This window comes from Thermochaetoides thermophila (genome assembly GCF_000221225.1).
Source record: "Thermochaetoides thermophila DSM 1495 unplaced genomic scaffold scf7180000011822, whole genome shotgun sequence".
NCBI lineage: Eukaryota > Fungi > Ascomycota > Sordariomycetes > Sordariales > Chaetomiaceae > Thermochaetoides > Thermochaetoides thermophila.
In genome coordinates, this window is record NW_006383038.1 from 2,710,333 (window position 1) to 2,729,060 (window position 18,728).

Sequence of the window (18,728 nt, forward strand, 5' to 3'; positions counted from 1 at the left end):
TCCCCCTACACCACCGGGCAAGCGAGCAACAACATTCCCATATGTATTTCTTGGCTCAATCGCTGCTGCATCTCTGGCTGCGCACAAATATCGGCCAAAGGGTTTCCCTCATGGCGAGAAGGAGGACTGGGAGTTGTCGGATTTAGCGCTACGTGCGCAGAATAGACGGCGAGCTGAAAGGGATTGGAATGGGTGTGGAGGGGCATATAAAGGACGGGAAGACCGGAGTCAGCATATGGGTGCAGTTTTCGAACATTCAGCATCATTGAACGGCGGCTGCTGTTGCTGTCTCTACGACAGGAATTGTCACTGTGAAGAGTTGACAAATTGTTCCAGGAATAGCAAGAACAGAAGTTCCAGGTCACTCCCAATTTCCCTTGGAACTCCCGGGAGGATCGACGGCGAGATCCCAGCTTTGACAATCGTTGAATATGCCAAAGAACCCTTTTATATCAAACAAAACTGGCGAGAGCACACAATCATGACTCGGGAGAAGGCCATTTGGATCAGATGGACATTGATACCTCAAGGAAGCTCATTAGCACCAAAGCAGGTGCTGAACAACTAAGATGCTACATCCCAGACCTTTAATGTTTCTCATGATGCCCATAATCAACGAGGATCAAGCGGCGTATCGTTTGATGCGGCTGGTATATGGCAGTGCCCTCATCATCTTGAGGAGCATTTAGAAAGATAAACAGGTGCCTTGGTTCAAGGCACAGTTCGGATGCCGAAATCCATGAGGATGTATAGTGAGCCAAGACTTCAGAGCCATGGACAAAGGACCAGACATTAGTGATGAGTAGCTACTTCTCAAGCCGTAGATTTATGTGCTAATTATCTATCTATGATCCCTACGTTATCCCGAGTTCAAGCCAGGCGCCACATATGAACCATGAAAGTATGCAAGCTAATGACTGCCCCCCTGAAGCCATAGGTTACCCCTCCTGATGCAAAGAAAGACATGTTCGAGATTCCTTTCAAGCAAGGTCATCATCGGTCTCGACTGCCACAACCTTTTGCCGCTTTGGCCTGCCTGCAACCATCTCTTCCTTGCTAGGGGTTGTCACTGACGATATGTTGTAGGTAGAGTTCTGAAAAGAACTCTTGACTTGCTCCTCTGACGTTGCCAGATCCTCCTTGTCAAATCCATTCCATCCTGCACCAGCGGTCTTTGCAACTAGGTAAGGGTTGATATCTGCTTTAAACCACTTCTCACCCCGAACAGTGCTCCTTGAACCCCCCTCTAGTGCTGAGAGAGCTGTCCTAGTGGTCCGCATGCGCTTTGGTCCTGCTCTGCCACCCTCACTTACAAGGTTACTATGTTTCAACCTCTGTCTTTGCAGGCGGACATCGTAAGCGACAATGCTTCGAACATAAGGCGCGACATCGAGGGTGATGAGCTCCATGTTTCGGTCAAAGACAGAGGGCTCAAGGTAAGAGGTCGGCTGCGTAGAATCGCTTGCAGCGATTGGGTCAAATGCAAATGCAAAATCCATGCGATTAATCACCGGGGCATTGAGTGGAGGTGTGGTGAAGCTCTTCTGCAGACACCGAATGGCCTGCTCTTCACTCAGGGGCAGTAATCGTGTGGTGTCGCGCTGCATTGTCACTGTGCGCTGGTGCAGGTAAGATCGTGCCAAAGACTTCATGGCAGAGGAGATCGGTATTGCCAAAGAGTTGTAGTGAGTAATAAAAGGCGTGTCGAGGTGCGTGACCCCCAAGATCCAGTCGTCTTGAGCTTTGGCAGAAGGTTCTGGCTGAGTGGTGTCAATCGCTTCCTAGATGAAAGGAACCATTAGCTTGGTCGACATTGTGTATGGAACTCAAGGGAGTAAAGACCAACCTCCATGAACACAGCAAATGATCTATCAGAACATATGTCTGCAGTACTCATTGTCTCAGCCAGTGTGTCATACGCCTCAAGGATATGCTGCCGGTCCCTTGCATTTTCCATGTGGGATGCCATGTCCATTGCCCAATCGTCGAGTCCCACCGAATCCTGCCAATGTCCCAAGTCGAAGGTCCAGGACTCTGATGTTTGATGCAGGAGTTCCTCTTCCACGAGTTGTGGGGAGAGTTTAGAATCGGCGATACGATCTCGGCAGAGCAAGTTCATCCCATACTGATATGTTCCTTCGCTAACCACCCTGATGATTTCATTGTTCTCATCCAAATCAACACCCTTGGGCCAGCGGGGAACGAACCAGTCAAAGCCACCTCTGCGGTCACCCACACCGACCTGGCACCAGTACTGCAAATCCATGGTCGCAGCACGAAGGTCGCAACCACGAGAGTCATATAGCTGCTCCACGGCCCGGCGAGTGAGTGCATGGCCCTCATTTGCAGCGATCAGAAGCAGGCGATCAACTGCAAGGTCCCTTGGGGGTATGCTAAATCTGAAGATTCCATACAGCCGAAGAGACTGCAAGGGAACGAGAGTTTCGTCATTGCAAGTCATGACGAAGGGGCGTTTAGACTGCACAATCAGGCCGATGACTGTTGCCCAGAACTGTTTATCTTCCTCGTACAAGATGTCAACCTCTTCGAGGAGAATCAAAGATTGTCTCTGGTTCTTCGTGGGTTCCTTCTTGGGGGGTTCAAATTTGACGTTCTGAGTGCTAGGCTTTTCCTGCCTGGCCACTGACCCTTTCAATTTTGGCTTGAAGAAGGCATTCATGGTGGACTGCTTGCCAGATTTGATGTCCTCTTCCACATTGTTTTGGGGAACCGGGCTTTCGTCATCTGGCTTCGATGTGACCTGGTGCTGTTGAACGTGATGATTCCTTGTCATATCGCCTATCTTTTCCAGGACATCCTTGCCGCTCCGTCGGCTGCTTGAGTTGATTTCGAAAACTTCGAAGCCCAGTTCTTTGGCGACGGCGTATACGACAGCTGTCTTCCCACATCCGTGTGGACCGCTGATGACTAGCGTGTTTGGAGTTTTGCCACGGTTGCGGTTAGATAGAGGCTTGACAACAGTTGGTCTGACGATTCCTCGATGCCCACTAGGAGTCCAGTCCGTGTCTTCATCTGAAGGCTCGTAGAAGTCTTGATCTTCCTCATCACTAGAGACGATAAAGCCATCTAGCTTTTTCTTCCGCTTCTTCTTGTTGGCGGTTCCTTTCGTTTTGGATCCGGTTTTGCCTTTGTCGGCATCCGGCGAACCGGTGTCCACAGACTGAACCATCAGGGCCTGCAGCCAGTCTCTCAAAAGGAATGCTTCCCGTCCAGGCTGAAGAATCTCCACGGCGTTGGCTGGAGCATATTTCTGAACCCAGTCCCGGCTTTCACATTGAGACATATCAAAGGCAGACAACTCCAGTGAGATGGAATGGAAGAGCCGAGCGAGCTGTGGGGGAGGACGAACGTTGAGCCCGTTGCACATTCTAGGCAAGCTCTGCTGGACTGACTGCACCGGGCAGGCTTTAAAAGTTTTGAGCTCGGGCAGAATACGAGCCTGCAGTTTGCTTCCGCTTTCGAAATGCTTGTTCGGAAGGCGAAGTTCTGGGGGAGGAGGAGGGAAGTTGTCCGTATCGATGTTGCGAACAGCCTTTGTGATGGCTGCGATGTTGATCGATTGGGACATGATATCGACCACAGACTCTCCAGGAAGTATTCTGACAATATTCCCCTTGGATTTACGGGGCGCATGTAACCGTGTTATGTCGATCGTGCGGACTGTTTCATGCTCTTCCCCTCGTATGTGCATCATACCTTTCCATGGCCAAGAAGGTGGCTTGGCCCCAGGGAACTTGATGCCCATGCTGTTGACGCCAAATTGTGGCATGTGATGCTTGATGGTCGGTATAGGTCGCGATCTCTTCGATGAGCATGGAATCGAGCTGTAATGTTGAGCTTGTATGTTGGTAAACGAGGATGTCGAAGTACTCGGATCGGAATCTTGTTGCTGCTGGACTGGAGCGGGCTTCTTGGTCCTCCCTAGAAAGAAGGGGTGAACTGCCTTAGCAGGTTTGGAGGATGAAAATCCAGAAACCTCAGCAGCATTATCTTTATTAACCGATGCTGACTGTTTTGACTTGAAGTCAGGATAAATCTTCCGACCATCGAGGATACTGTTGATCGCTTCGCCAATCCTGACCCGAGAATCAGGACTAATGCCATAGGGGATACGCACAATCATAATTGGGGGTTTTCGGTCATGCATTAATACTACGCTCCTCTGTGCATCAGCATCCTCCTCCCCTGCTTGAATCTCTTTAAGCTTAGGCGGAGAGCCAAGCATGCCTGTTTTTGTATTGAGTCTGGGAATCTTTGGTTTCTCCATATTCTCATTGGGAACTTTGGGCACTTTCCAAAGGTCTAGCTCCGGTGTTTTATCTCCCGTTGAATGGCAACGACTGGTCTGCTTGTCGTTGGTGTCACAAGCAGATGAGTCCAGTTGACCTGGGTCAATCTGAACGACAGTATCATCGCGGGCTGCTTGGCCATCTTGCTGAGCCAAGCTGGTCCCGGAGCAGGTTGGCTTTTCCAAAGTGTTGGTGGCTTGCCCTTTTTGTGCCAAGTCTTCGAGGGCTTGGTCATCTCCATCGTCTTGCTCCCGAGTGCCAGAGCTGTCACTGCCTTTGGGCAGCTTTACTAAGTGGGCTGTGATGTTTGACCCAGCAGAATGTCGCGTTCTTTTCCGAGGTGGTGCCTTTTTTTGTGTCTCATCGTTCCCAGCATCTCGGTCTGCCTTGCGACGCTGACCACGTCCATTTACAGACTGGGCACATTGTTCTGTGTTATTGTTGGTTTTGTCACTACCGGTTGCGGCATCAGAGGGCAACGATGCATCACAGTTCTGGATCGATGCATTATCTGGGGCGCGTTTAATCCCGGAGGGATGATGTCGGCTCAAGGTGAAAAAAGGGTGGATGGGCCGCCCATTTATGCAGTCTTGGGAGGGGGCATTGTTGGTCATTGTGAAGACAGCTAAATGGGCCATGAACGACGATCGTGCTGTTAGGAGCATGTACTATTAGTTCTCCTGGCTGCTAGTATGACTTCTAGCTGTGAGTGGTGACCAGTTCATCGAACATAGAGCCCTCAGGGGAACACAAACCTTTGACATAGCCGGGTTAAAGATTGCGCGGCATCCAAGGATTAAGGAAGTTGTGATGAGGCATACTTGGGAAGATGTTGGTCGGTCTCTTAATGCCAAAGAATCCAAAGATTCAGGAGCAACACGGAAAAGAAGTGGATTTGAAAGATTAAACGACAGGACAGTTGAGAAATGCTTGTGGGAGTTGCTGAAGCCAATCAACACCTCCTGTCAGGAATGGAGAGAAGCCAAATTAGGAAGTGGAAAGTGTCGCGTCTCCGACTCCTGTTGGAGAACGCGTCTGCGAACCGCGTCTCGTGGCTTGGGGTGTGATCCACTTGCATCATTGATAGGCCTGCAAAGGGTCCCGCAGGGCTGAAGTGCCGAGCCCCATCTGTGGAACCGCGTGCAAGTCGATCAGCATAATCACGTGATATAATACGTATGATTGAAGAATGGCCTGATGACAAGACCGGATTAAAGTTTTGCCGCTGCAGCTGGCTGTGGTTACAGTACGTATTTGGCTTGATAAGTGACTTGGCGGTGGGGCCTTCCCAGCCGATTGCATGAGACCCACTTATTTTTTTAGTGGAGCTAATGCTTTTTTCTGTCGTGAAGCTTCGATCGTCCTACAATGCCTCAACTTTGACATACAGCGCCAACCACATCACCATCGAAATGGCTGCAAAACTTCAAATACATGCACCATATGTGCTTCATGCGCTCCCGCGGCCGCTAGATCGTTCAGATGGACTCGGGCGCTACTTCTCTGGCGAAGTTTTCGGTCAAAAGCAGGGTGGCAAGAGAAAGAAGAGGACAGAACTCGCAGTCGCTATTGATGGCGTCGCAGTCTACCTTTACGATGTGGGAATACCGAATACATAGTCCTTGTGAGATTGCGTTACTGACTTTGAATAGATTCTATCTTCTCAAGTCGTGACCTCATATCTAGTCTCGCCGCAGTCCTGCTTTACTTGCCCGCCTTCTTCACTGCGATGGCGTCCTGCTTCCTCTAAAACGGTCACGCGTTACACCTACGTGTCAGTTGCGACTGGTGATTCGGTCCTCGCCAAGCGTGAGATCAGGTTGTTTAGGGAGGAGACGTTAAGTACTGGCAACACTGTTGTGGCGTGCATCTCCCGCACCATTTGCTCCGATTCGCCCATCGTCCATATTTTCACCAGCTCACCCCGCAATTTCCTGACAAATGTTCCAGGGAAAGACATTCCTAACCATGATTTAATCATCATTACCGCCAATGGTTCCATATTTGCGCTGAACGGAGAGACTCTTGAGGAGAAATGGCAGGTGTCTCCATCTGTGCTTTCCCGAGAGATCTTGTCGGACTCTAAATTAGCTCTCCAAGTTGATTTTGTCCAGCAAACTTCTGCGGCTGATGTTGCTGATGGGCTATTTGGCGGGAAAAACGATCTATTTGGAGTCTTCCAAGAGAGGATTCACCGTGATGGTTTTAATCCGGACTTTTTCGTCGTCATCACCTCGCAATCAGGTGCCGATTCTGCCAACGCTCGTCATTTGCATGTTTTGGCCTTGCCATCGGAAAGGGAAGCGCGGCAGACGGGCAAAGAGAATGTCATTTCGGTCTTTGTTGCGCCGCTGGCAGTTGAGGAGACGTGCAGAAGTTTCCAGTTGGACGTTCGCTCGGGCACACTACAAGCCATTTCCAACAAAGCTCTTGTCACCTACCAATTTGCCAATGGCATTGCAAAACTCGAAAATAGGCTTCAGGTTCCTGGACTTTCTTCATACCTTCGACTTTCCAAAACTTCGGTCTTAACATCGGCAACGGATTCGCTTTCGGTGTACAACCCGATCTACCGGTCACTGCAGGCCGCGGCTCGTCTCGAGCCGACAGACGACACGAATGGTCACGCGTGTGAGTTTGTTTCCTATCTGGCCAGCCGGGAGCTTGCAGTAGCCATTCGAGGGGGTAGTCTTGTTGTGATTCAAATAGAGGCACCAAAGAACAGAACGGCCAAGAGACGCGCAGAGGGTTTGTTGACAGATGCTATCCGGCGAGGCATCTCCCGCAAGATCGCTTTTGAGAAACGAACAAAACCAGAGCATGTTTCTGACTCGACCATCCTTGCGGACGCTGTGCCCGGCTCTTTGTCAGATCCTTCTTGGTCAGAGTGGCAGAACAAGGCTATGCAGGCTGATGAACTTCTTCAGAATAATGATATTCAATCATGGGAGGAGCTCATGGCTGAGGTCTTCAAGGTCCCCATCAAGCCAGACGAGACTGCCGATGCTGAGAAGCAAACTGCCCCGAACCCTGTGGTCAAGTTGCCAGAGTGGGAGTGGCCTTCATCCCGTAGCGATTATGCTCGCGTTGATAGGCGATGGGTGGTTTACGCTATCAACAAGGTGTTCGGTTGGGAAGGACAACTAGAATCTAACACTGGGCGATTGACGTGCCGACTTCCGGAAAGCAGCGTTCTTATTTATCTGGTGGATGCAGGACACTTATCAACGTCAAATGTCAAGTCAGCTTTCAAGGATGATGTCCGGGAAGTGGATAAGGTCGAAGAGCTCATTGGCGAGCAACTTCCCATCATCTTGGCTGAAGTTGACCCTACCATGGAGCTTCTTGTGGGCTACCTTTCTGGGACTCAGCTTGGTTCAAGTGAACTGGTCTCTTCCATTAAGCTCCTCCTTTGCAGTCTGGGATTGTTTGAAGATGGCTCGAGGCTTCCAGCAGTTGGAGATAACACACACATTGAACAGGTTACTGGGCAAGAAAACGAGGTTGTAAACATGGAGCTCGACCGAGCGGAGGAAGAATTGCAAATCACCGAACACTATCTCGATGAGCACCGAACGCGGGGTCTGGGCATTGCGTTTAGCAAGCTGGCTGCTTGCCCTGCGGCGGAAACGGTCAAGAGTCTTCGGCGACTTTTCAAGCCTGATGAGGTCCTAGTGCTTCTTAATGTATTGCGAGCTGAGCTTATCAAGGACGGTTGGACTACACGTTATCTCGACAAGATAAATGCGGATCAGGAGGATGATGCACCTCCCGACGCTAGCATCCAACTCATTGCTGACCTGATGTCGAGATGTATTGACGCGGTGGGCCTGAGTGGATGGATGGCAGCGGATGTCATGCTCTCCAGCTCTCGTACGCACCAAGACTCAGCCAACTTCTTCAGCCAGTTCCAGGCCGAGATCAGTGTGGCATTAGAGGGGGTCATGGAGGCGGTGCGCCTCAAGGGTGTAATTGCCGAGGCGGCCAACTATGCAAAGAGGGCCCGGAGAGCTCTCGCCGACTCGGCCAAGGGCAAGGCGATGACAGTACACATGTCGGCAGAGCTGCCGCTGGGTCTCAAGACAGACAACAAGATCTCGACGGAGAGAGTGAGGTCAGGCGGTGAGATTGTTGCACGGAGCAGTAGACAAATTGGGCACTTCATCAGCAAGCGGAGGGGTATCTACTCTATCCATCGCATCTCGGAGGAGATGCTATTGGGTGCCGCTGGCCCGACAGTTGTACAAGAGGCTCGTTAACGGCTGGATCGAGCATCTTGTGGGTTTAGATTATGTACATACCCGATGTCAGTAATGGTTTGTTTAGCTGCGTCTCAGTAAGATGAGGAAGTCATTAAGATAACCTAGAAATTTGGAAAATTTTAGAGGCACTTGCCGCTGAATGTGCACATGAGGTCAGGAGCGTGTTACCAAAACATCCGGAGTTGATGTTCATTTTTCACCTGGTCATAGGAAACTGGTTGCCTTGCCCGTTTCACGGGGTTGGCAACCCGTTTTCGGAGGCGGATGGACAGCAAAAAGCACATTATTTTATCTTTTGCACCAAGCAAATAGGTATACCATTTACGGGACTTGGCAACCAACCCGCTGAAGCGAGGACAATGCCCCTAGGCACACCATATACTATGACGTAGCACAGCTGCTTGAGATGACAGGGCATTCGGATCCTTGCAAAGCAAGATCTATGGCGCCAAGGAACTGACGTTGCAACAGTCTTTGGTCGGCGCCGTTCTGGAAAGCTTCCGCCCCGACCTCACCGCCTCGCTGAGATGCCATCCCAGATCCAAAGGCATGTGATCCACAGCCGGTTTGGGACCAGGAACGTGAGGAGTTGGATTCTTTGTCGTGGCTGGTTATTCATGCACTGCCCCGGAGATAGTTGACCACTTCGGTCGATCCGTTGGGGCAAGGTTTGACCTGGCCTATCACCCGCCTTGATGAATCAGGCCTGCCTGCTGACCATGCTGGTCACGTTTTATTGTTGGTTGAGTCGCTGAAACTTGTGGCACAATACCTACTTACCCACATGAAAGACAGTGCGCAAGGAGCAAAGAACTTTCTGTCCTGGGATAAGAGTATGTAATAATCCAGAAACCCCGGATGCTCCGAGGACAAATGTCAAGTTTTTCAATCCTTCATTTCAGCAGCCGGGTCTCGCCGTCTTTTTGCAGAAGCATGCGTTTGCTACATGCGCCGATAGCGGATTCAAGGTGTGTCAGTGGCGCAGCCCGATGATGGGCGGCAGGCTCGCCCGCCATTGCCCCGCGCCCTCCAGACGTGAGGTCACGCGTCATGCCATTGGCCAGCCCTATTTAGCTTCGCCCCCACTATGGCTGTTGGGTCGTTGGAATCGGATGTACTGGTCCCCTGGACCTGAGGCTCTTGACCTGCGGGACTCCAACAACGACGTCATCAATTAACTGGTTTCTTGCCTGGCACACGTCCACAACCACAGCATTTTTCGATGTATCTTTTGTTACTTATCAAGGCTCCCTGGAATATACATGACCAGACAAGTGAGAAGGCAAGGACGGAATGAATGGGCTCATATCCCGGCTATTGTTGCTGTTTGCGGCCTGTTGTGGCAGCTGTTTTCGAATGCATTGGGAGAAAGGCAGGGCTCGGATGGCAGGGTCAAAACCAAGCCCGATCATGGTTCTTGAGACGTAACTCGCTCTCGCTTTCCCGCTCGGTGATCGGTCGGGACCGGTGCCAAGATGACTGGCCTATTGTAGAAAACGGCAGCCCCACAGAAAGCCTCGTGGCATCGAGAAGCTCCAGATGGATGGCGCTTGGCTCCGAACTAGCATGCAGCCATTCTTGATGACATATGCTGGTGCAACCACGGACTGCAGACTTCGCCGACGGTTGGTGATGACGGTACCGCTTACCTGATGCTATTTGTCGGTCGTAGAAACGGTGGCAAGGCAACCTGGAATACAATCGCATCCAGGTAGCTGGTGGGTAAATGTTGTGTTTGGTGAGTTGCATGCTCGCGTTTCACTCCTACCCTCTTATTGCAACTACCTGGCCAGTTGATAAGACCAAGTCTTTGGATACGCCACTACCGAAGCAACAACCACACTCGAGATCTTTTATTGAGTAGTGATATTCGTTATCAGGAGCTGCTTTGGAACCCATCCTCTACCGACATTGGTCGTCCGCACAAGACGTCTTGCAAGCGCCGTCACGGCGGAGCATCTTACTTACGATGATAGCATTAGAGCGAACCCCACCGAACATTGAGCTCGTTGATGCATTTGCACGCCAGCTCTATCGAAAAGCCCGGGCTGCGGGTCCGGAGCTCGACGAGTTGGCTACAGCCATCCGCAGTTTGCACATGGCTCTGAAGCACTTGCGTGACGAGACCCGAGAGCCTGGCTCTCCTCTGTTCCAGTGTGACAACGACCAAAACAATGAAAAGAGCACTGTCTATTCCAGACGACTCGTCTGTCTTGCTGAAGACAGCGACTTCGTGCTCAAGCAAGCAGACACCATTCTCGAAAAGTATCAAGAGAATCTGGGACCAAGCAAGGATATCGTGAATAGCGATGCCCAGAGGGACCCGGACCCCGCTGAGAAAGTTCAGGAACTTCGGCTGGCTCGCGACAGCTTGATGTCTCAGAAGATGAAGGTTGACATTTTCCTTGAGACAGTTCTGCTCCACCATCCAGCAAAATCACGCCGCACTGTGGATGAATCGGAAGACCAACAGCTGGACATGATCATAGACAAAGTGAACGAGTACTTCAGCCGTTCACGGCTCAGCCCAAATTCCGTGGCCCCCACGCAGGAGGACACCGAAGAGATTTGGCGAAAGATCAAGCTTGAGTTGGAGCTCAAGGGCGTTTCAGCTGACACAGTGTGCAAAAGTCAGGTATGCGACCATCCAGCAGCCTTCGTTTTTATGTGGACAAACACCACCCTGAAACTAACTTCATAAAGGACATACTGCTTGCTTATATTCGCGACCTACAACTGCACCGAATGACAGGACATAGAACGCCAACCTTGGGCCAGAGGCTGCATGAATCTGGTACCAAGCTGCCAATGACAGACTTCCATTCTTCCTACCTAATTAACGGGACATCGAGGCCCAACAACAGTATCAGCTCGCTCAACAACGAAAAAAGACAATCTCCGACAACAAAACCATCTGACTCCTCCTATCGTTCTTATCGACCCCCACTCTCAACTTTACCTCTTCCAGCAGCCTCCGACTCATTGCATACCTTGGCAGTTTCTCAAGCCTCTTCGGCCGGCTTTCAAACAGATATGAGTGCGACCTCACATGAGGATCAGAGGGGCAGCAGTCAGCCTTACGGCGGTGACATTTCCGACAGCATGAGTTCCATGCATCTGTCGCCGCTTCACAATCACCCTTCTAGCAGATCTCGAGAGAGTTATCTGCCCCCAGGGGCTCAACCTTTGCTAGTTCCTGGAACCAATAAAGTGTTTTACAGAGACCAACGTTCGCAGTCCCTACTATCGGCTCAACTTCAGGAGCTCTCTCAATCTTATCACTCAGGTGTTTCTCCAGACGCTCAGTATCCCCCTCCATACGGCGACATTCCTCTCTTTCCATCATCTTCGCCAGGCCTTCGCTTGGTTATGCCCGAACCGTCAAACTCAGTGCTGAGAGAAAGTAAACGCTCGTTTTTTCCTGTGGGTGGAGAATATAACAGCTCAGTTCAAGGAAAAAATAATCCAAGAATATCACAAAACGACGAGTGGACCAAGGTCTGCCGGCGCAAGATCTCTACTGAAGTACTGGACCAGGAAGGCTACCGATACAAAGTCGGTCGAGACCATATCTACATATTCGGACGGATCCCTCGGGACGAGCTGCAAGTTCTTGCCAGAAAAACTCACTATTTGCGCCTGGTTGCTCGACACAAGCATCATGAAGGGGGGGAAAGGCATGATGATTCTGACCGCGAGCGGCAGACTCGCAGCAAGCTTGAGTCTGCCAGAGATGATGACGAAGGCATTTTCGTTGTCAGTGGCATTGAGTCGGCAGGCGAGGACTCAGATGAGCGCCGCCGTAGGCACGAGCGACGTCGTCATCGGCATGGTTACCATGACGAAGTCCACAACATGAAGCGTGAGGACGATGAAGACAAGAACCCTAGAGCCTGTCGTCTCTCGATTGTGCCATCACCGGAGAGTGTCGATGGCGATTCAGGCTCTCCCTCCAGCGTGACATCTCCAAAGCCAATTTTGAAGAACAAAAATCCGAACCACGTGCGGTTTGATCCGGACGGTCCAGTAGAGGTTCCCTCGACGGCACGCTCTTACGAGAGGACGCGAGAGCGAGAAGGGGAACGATACCGTGGGGAAGAGAACAGACCTCAGAGGGAGGAAGAGAGGAGTCGTTGTGAGCGAGATAGAGAAAAGGAAAGGGATCGTGAACAAGAGGAATGCTATCGCAACCGCGATCGTGACAGGGACAAAGAAAGGGATCGAAAGAGGGACAGAGAGAGAGACAGAGAGAGAGACAGAGATCGGTCCTCTTATCAGCACTACCACCATCATCGTGAGAGTGACCATGATCGTGATCGAGACAGGGAAAGGAAGAGACATCGTGACCGGGAAAAAGACCGCGAGCGCACTCGTGAGCCAGAGGAACGTACTAGTAATCGACTCAATACCTTCAGGGAGGTGGTCGAAGCAATTGGTGTCAGTGGGACTGTGGCGACAGCTTTGAGCATGATTGGAGAGGCGGCAAAGCACCTGTAATTGCTGGAAATAGTGAAGATGACTAGAGAAATGTGCAATTTGGAATTCGTTTGGAGGAGACTCGTGTCTCTGTAGTTGCTACGTGTTCACAGTGATGAGCTCATCAGAGAACTGAGCACGACGGAGTTTTGGGAAACGCGTTTTTTTTTTCACGACAGGCGTGTAGCTATAATCCTCTGTTTAGAGAAACAGGGAGTTGAAACTGAAAAGTCCTCTTCGAAGGGTCCCGACCGCCATCTTACCTGAGCGCCCGAGCAAGATAGAACCAGATAAGAAGGACACTTGTCAACATCAAGCGCTTAACATCTTTCTAGGTCGTAATCTATCTAAGCCTGTGGCATAACCTTAACACCAAACTGTGCCTGCTACCGCCATGGAGGTATTCTGCCTAACATAACCCAAAAAGTTCCCGTGACTTGTTCGCCGTCTCCTGATGCATGCCAAAAATACATATATATACAAAAGACGATTTACCATATACCTAACCATAGGCATTCCAAACTTTACCTTATTACCTCCCAAGTCTCTCTCACCTACTGCCTGCAGTTTTTCATTGCCTTGCTTAAATCAAGATTTCCTTCTCGTCGACCTCCTCATCGGGCCACCCCGCCCACTTTCAGCAAAGGTATCATACCCACCCATGCTAGCAAGAGTAAGCTTCTCCTGTGGCCGTGGATCCTCTTCTATGTACGCAACCGCGCCATTTTTGCCGCCTAGCATCTTGCTCAAAAGCTCAGCTTTGTACCGCCGGGCCTCAGGGTCTTCATACTCGAGTTGTGTCGACGAAGGAAGGGTTGGATCTTTACCATTTTTATTCTCAGGTCGGGCGCTGGTCTTCGCATTGTCGCACGCAGCAGTGGCCCCTTCATCGCCCGCTAAAGAGGTTGCTGGCGCCGAGGTAAGTCTATGAGGTTTGTTATTGCTGGTGGCGACGTTGGTGGTCATCGTGGTAGTAGGAGTCAGCGGAACGTCGCCGCCGGTGCTGCTAGCAATGGAAACGTTGCTGATGGCGCGGCCAAAAATGTCACGTTTGCGGCGTTTTGCTCGAATTTCATCAGCGGTTGCGTTGCTGATGCTAGAGTTATTGTTTTCAAGGAAGGAACCCAGGGCGGAGGGCCCATTTGTTGCTGGAGCCGCTGGAGTTGTTGGAGCTGTGGCAGTTTCCCCGGTGCCCAGTTTGGAAGTTGTGTCCAGTAGGGATGTAACTAGTTTATTAGAGATAGCAAGATGCTCCTGAGCAGCCTTTTCCTCTTGGATGCGCTTCTCTAAAACCTCCGGATCATGGTCGGGATTGAGAGCGTCAGGAGGGTTAGGAGGGTCATGAGAGCTGTCCTTGCTCGCCAAGTTCTCAGGAAACTGGATGTCATCCGGCCGACCAATATCACCCTCGGTGGCTTCAGAATCGGCTACTTCGCTCGATGTCCGCATCAAATGCTTTCGAGGCCGTGGAATGACCTGATTTGGGGGGGATAGAGAGGTATTCAGGGAGCTGGACGTCTTTTCCAAAAGGGGAGCACCAGAAGGGAGGGTCTTGGTCTTGAAACTGATGGTGGCATCCTCCGAGGCTAGATGTGTAGCTGCAGTTTCAAAATGCGTTGTTGTAGAGGTTTCCAGGTCATTGCGTTGAGCGCTTGAAGGGCGCTTCCCCGCCTGTGGCTCCGAATCTTGCTTATCGACCGGAACAAATGCTGTCTTGTCCGGCGCAAATGGCCGTTTGAGCTTCACGTCATGTTTGGGGAGTAAATCTTCATCAATATTTGTAGTGCGTCTCGTTGAAAATGTGGTATCTTTTCCTTGTGGGGTTTCTTTTGCTGTTTTGTACCGTGTTGTCATCCTTTTGGGGCTGCTAATGTCTTGCTTCAACTCTGGAAACATGAACTGTTTGATGGGTGCTTTGTACCCTGTGCAGATAGACTCCCACAGCCAATCTGCGCTCACCACGGGCACTTTCCAGGCCACCGCCATGTCAACCTTGGCCTTGCGAGCTGCAGCTAGTGAGGGGCATATCAGCAAGGACACGCTAGCTGTGAATCGTTCTTCGTATGTGGCTCCAAGCTGGCAGATGGTCTTGTTGATATGATTGAGATCGACGCCGGTAAATCCGGAGGTGGATATCGACAACTCCTCAAAGCCGGGTATAGGGAACCGAGGAAAAGGGCGGCCAATGACGTGTTGAGAGGGGTCGAAGAAATATTTCCTATGTAGGCACTTTTCGATATAGAACTCAGTAATGACGTGGACAGTTTCTGGGACATGAGGATGCGTATCAGGGGCGGAGGTCTGCGGTACAATGAGGAATCGGTGAGTCATCTGGGCACCCGACATCGAGATGACCTCGTCGAGCGAGTGGCAGATGAGGCCGCCGAGCGACGCAATCGTATGCACCAAGATTTCCGTCTTTTGCGATGAGAACCCATGGACATAGAAGCAGCAGGCGGCGAATATGCCGCCATCGTCCGAGACTCCGAGTGAAGTTAAATTCGAGCCTTGGGTTTCAGCCGCTTTTCGGCCTGCTGATGCATGCTGTATTGGCGCTGTTTGGCCATCGGGTGCTGGAGTTGTCAAGGCCTTTTGCTGCTGAGGCTCAATAGCAAAACCAGTTGCTGACGCCGAAGGCTTTCCAAGAATGTCTTCCCAGAGGTTGTCTCTTTGGCTACTCAATTTCATACTTGCAGTCTTGCGCAGCTTTCTCTTTCCCTCATTCTGCGCAGAGCTCTGTTCTCTAAGCCTCTTTCCTAGCAATGAGATGCGCCTCTTTTGCCTGTTCCAGGCACCGACACCACGTTCTGCTGGGGGCAGGAGAGGGTCGTATAACTTCTCGTCTAGGATCAAACCGCGCTCAATGCTGTCACGGAGCCATTCAAGCGAGACGGTATGGATGCCCCAATTCTTCGCGGCCTGGTATTTACGACCCTCCGGCTTGTATACAATCAAGTGGGTGACTCGTTTCGTGAGGTCCCCTATATATTGGCCGCCATTCGACTCGATCATGTCGACAATTTCCTGGCGAATGTCTGGATCTTCAAAGCCAGTCATGCAGCAAAGCAGCTTGCGACGTGGGGCCACAGAGCCATCGGGGGTAAGCTCGCCTCCGCCAATTTCAAAGGGGCGAAGTTGCCAGGCCTTCTCTAAGGCAAGGAAGTCAATCTCGGCGTCTTGAATCCATAGGTTGCGAACAGCCTCGACCCAGCCTGCGGCCATGACTCTGATATCGGGGCGCTCTTTCGCGACGTGACGGTATTTTGGCGTGTCATACTCGCCAACTATCAAATGGGTGCAATCAGGGGTCAAGTCGTACTTGTGGACGCCGCCCAACTCGGTGGTTTTGGCAGCGATATCAGCCTGGAGAGTCGACGGTTAGCTGGAAATCTAAAAACTGGCAAGAGCCGTTGACCGGGAAGTCCACAAACATGTCCATGGACGGCTGACATACCCTAAGATCGGTGGGGATGCTGGTGCAACAGATGACGACTCCCTTAAATGGTTGGGCCGAGTCGAACAACGACGGGTCGAAATTGACCTCGTCGTCGTCGTCGTAGTTTTTATTACTCGGCAGCGGCGTGCCCATGGTGTCCCATCGGCCACCCGTGGACCTGTGAGACGTGAAATGAGCGACGTGTTGTTCAGAGGAGCAACTCCCCGCGCAAATGTGCTCCCTGTCGGCAACCTGATCGCAGTAACCTCGATCGCGGTGCTCGAGTTTCAGAAAACGCGTCTGTCGCGTGGGCAGCTGACAAGTGGGGCCAACCCAGCCTAGGCAGCCCATTTTTACAAGCGGACTCTCTGTATTGCACAGCAGCGTAATTACACTCTGTCTTACGAGTACTTAGGTAGTAAGTATATGAGCTAGTAAGCACGTAGCCTCAGCAATGCGTGCTGCTATGCTGGGGAAAGCAAGGTAATTCTAATCAACTCTGCCATTGGCGAGATCCTCTCTTCGAAGCCTGAACCCCAAGAGAACAACGCTCTTTTGGTTCTTGGTCGTGAACTCGAGTTTAATGACCTCATTCCCGCCATCTTCAGAAACTACAATCTTTTCTGCCTGGCATTCCTCCTCGGTGGCCCAAACAAAACGGACATGCTCGTTTGGATCGATTGTGACCTCGGGGAGTGTCAACTTTGAGCTACCTTCTTCAACCACAGCAGGTGCTGCCTCCTCGATCTCGGTCTCAAAGGTGACTTTGGTGACAGCAAGACCTCGTCGAGTGAGAAAGGTGAACTCGTCCCCAACCTTTCGAACGACATGCTTCAATTTCAAACCGGCCTCCTCCCATAACTCCCTGGCCAAGGAGTGGAGGAGTGTTTCGTCCTCCTGGTCGCATGCACCTCCCGGAACTTCCCAGCGTAGCGGCATCGAGTCGTGAGGAGCTCGTTGGATCAGAAGGACGCGGTCTTCTCCAGCGGCCCTGGAGAATACAAGCGCGCCTGTTGCTGCGGCCCTCACGAGAGGGCGAGTTGATAAGAAAGTTTGAAGAGGAACATTGAACGTGGCTACTGATTTGTGCCAAGTGAACGAAATACCGCCCTCTGGCAGTGGTCGTGGCAATGTCATCGTAAGCCGTTATAAATTTGGATGGTAACTTGGTAATACCATTCTGGGCTATCGAAAGTGATGGCGTTCTTTGCAAAAGCCCTGACAAGGTGTGGCTCTAGAAAGCTACTGCAAACTTAGGGCTGCCCCACCTTACCCTGGCTAGGTAGCAACAACCTCGACAAACTTCTCTCCTTGATACTTCACACAGCCACCTAAGGTCATACCAAACATCTGAGAGCAGGTCGGTGAATGCCTTGACACGCTCATAGGACTTGAAGCATTCAGCAAAGGCAAGCTTAGCTGTACAGGGCTAACGAGAGTTAACAACGAGAACCTCGGCTTTGTTCAAATATAAACATGGCGATTGACAGCTCCCCCATATCAGCACTTAGGAAGGCTGAGCCATCGAGCCTCAGGTTGGTACAATGTTGTCTTTTTACCTAGACCTCGGCGGCGCAGGAGGGGTAAGGGGGCCGAAGCCTGCCGGTTTCAAATCTTTGTGGGGCAGATTGCCAAGCCATAATTGGATGGTGTCCGCCATTGAGACACAGAGCGCTCCAGTGGCGGGCAGCAAGCGGCCTTGGCTTTGGGGGGAGAAGCCTCAGACTTGCAGGGTTCTGGACATCGCCGTTTCGCGCTTGACCATCGCCTTGGGTTCTGTTGTTCCGCAGATTGGACGCTGGAGCGGCTTCAGGGGCTACTTGCTCAAACATGCCCTTAGTGTTTGATCTTCGCTGCCTCATCAGAGGGGCATTTTGTCACTGGGATTTTCCATAACAAATGTGTGGTGGCTGAGTAACCATGCTTCTCAACGATATTGATGGCCACTTTGTTCTAAGTGTGTAGCAGCGTAGTACCTTTTGCAATCCCTTGTCTCGTTACCGCCAGCCATCTGCGAAACAGTCCTCTTTTCCATGGACTGATATCCTCAGAGAAGGCAGTGTTTCGAGTCATAAACAGCGTGTCCCTGAGGCATCTAGCTGGCTTGGCCTCTCACTCCGTTTCGTCACCTACTCTCGCTTCTTGCTTCGAGCTCACATTCGCTTCCTAGTTTGTTTGACTCTCTTGACGCTGCTTCTCTTTTCTTTCTATTATTTGCGTACAGCGAGTCCATCTTGTGCAGAC

General features: G+C 51.3%; 4 protein-coding genes and 1 pseudogene across 5 annotated transcripts; 2 read left to right on the forward strand and 3 right to left on the reverse strand.

The window, feature by feature from the left end:
* Window positions 1–980: 980 nt before the first annotated feature.
* Window positions 981–4,924, reverse strand: CTHT_0071770 (uncharacterized protein; the record flags this gene model as incomplete). Its single annotated transcript, XM_006697379.1, has 3 exons — window positions 981–1,781; window positions 1,847–1,868; window positions 1,920–4,924. 3 exons carry the CDS (start codon window positions 4,922–4,924, stop codon window positions 981–983), a joined length of 3,828 nt encoding a protein of 1,275 aa, XP_006697442.1.
* Window positions 4,925–5,722: 798 nt separating this feature from the next.
* CTHT_0071780 lies at window positions 5,723–8,569 on the forward strand (annotated as a pseudogene; the record flags this gene model as incomplete). The annotated part of the gene is made up of 3 exons: window positions 5,723–5,872; window positions 5,963–6,941; window positions 7,020–8,569. Coding segments are annotated over 3 exons (2,679 nt in total).
* A 1,972-nt stretch (window positions 8,570–10,541) lies between these two features.
* On the forward strand, window positions 10,542–13,069 carry CTHT_0071790 (uncharacterized protein; the record flags this gene model as incomplete). Its single annotated transcript, XM_006697380.1, has 2 exons — window positions 10,542–11,207; window positions 12,278–13,069. 2 exons carry the CDS (start codon window positions 10,542–10,544, stop codon window positions 13,067–13,069), a joined length of 1,458 nt encoding a protein of 485 aa, XP_006697443.1.
* Window positions 13,070–13,636: 567 nt separating this feature from the next.
* CTHT_0071800 (uncharacterized protein) lies at window positions 13,637–16,835 on the reverse strand (the record flags this gene model as incomplete). The annotated part of the gene is made up of 2 exons (XM_006697381.1): window positions 13,637–16,411; window positions 16,503–16,835. 2 exons carry the CDS (start codon window positions 16,833–16,835, stop codon window positions 13,637–13,639), a joined length of 3,108 nt encoding a protein of 1,035 aa, XP_006697444.1.
* A 138-nt stretch (window positions 16,836–16,973) lies between these two features.
* On the reverse strand, window positions 16,974–17,621 carry CTHT_0071810 (uncharacterized protein; the record flags this gene model as incomplete). Its single annotated transcript, XM_006697382.1, has 1 exon — window positions 16,974–17,621. The coding sequence occupies one exon, from the start codon at window positions 17,619–17,621 to the stop codon at window positions 16,974–16,976; it is 648 nt and encodes a 215-aa protein (XP_006697445.1).
* Between the last annotated feature and the right edge of the window lie 1,107 nt (window positions 17,622–18,728).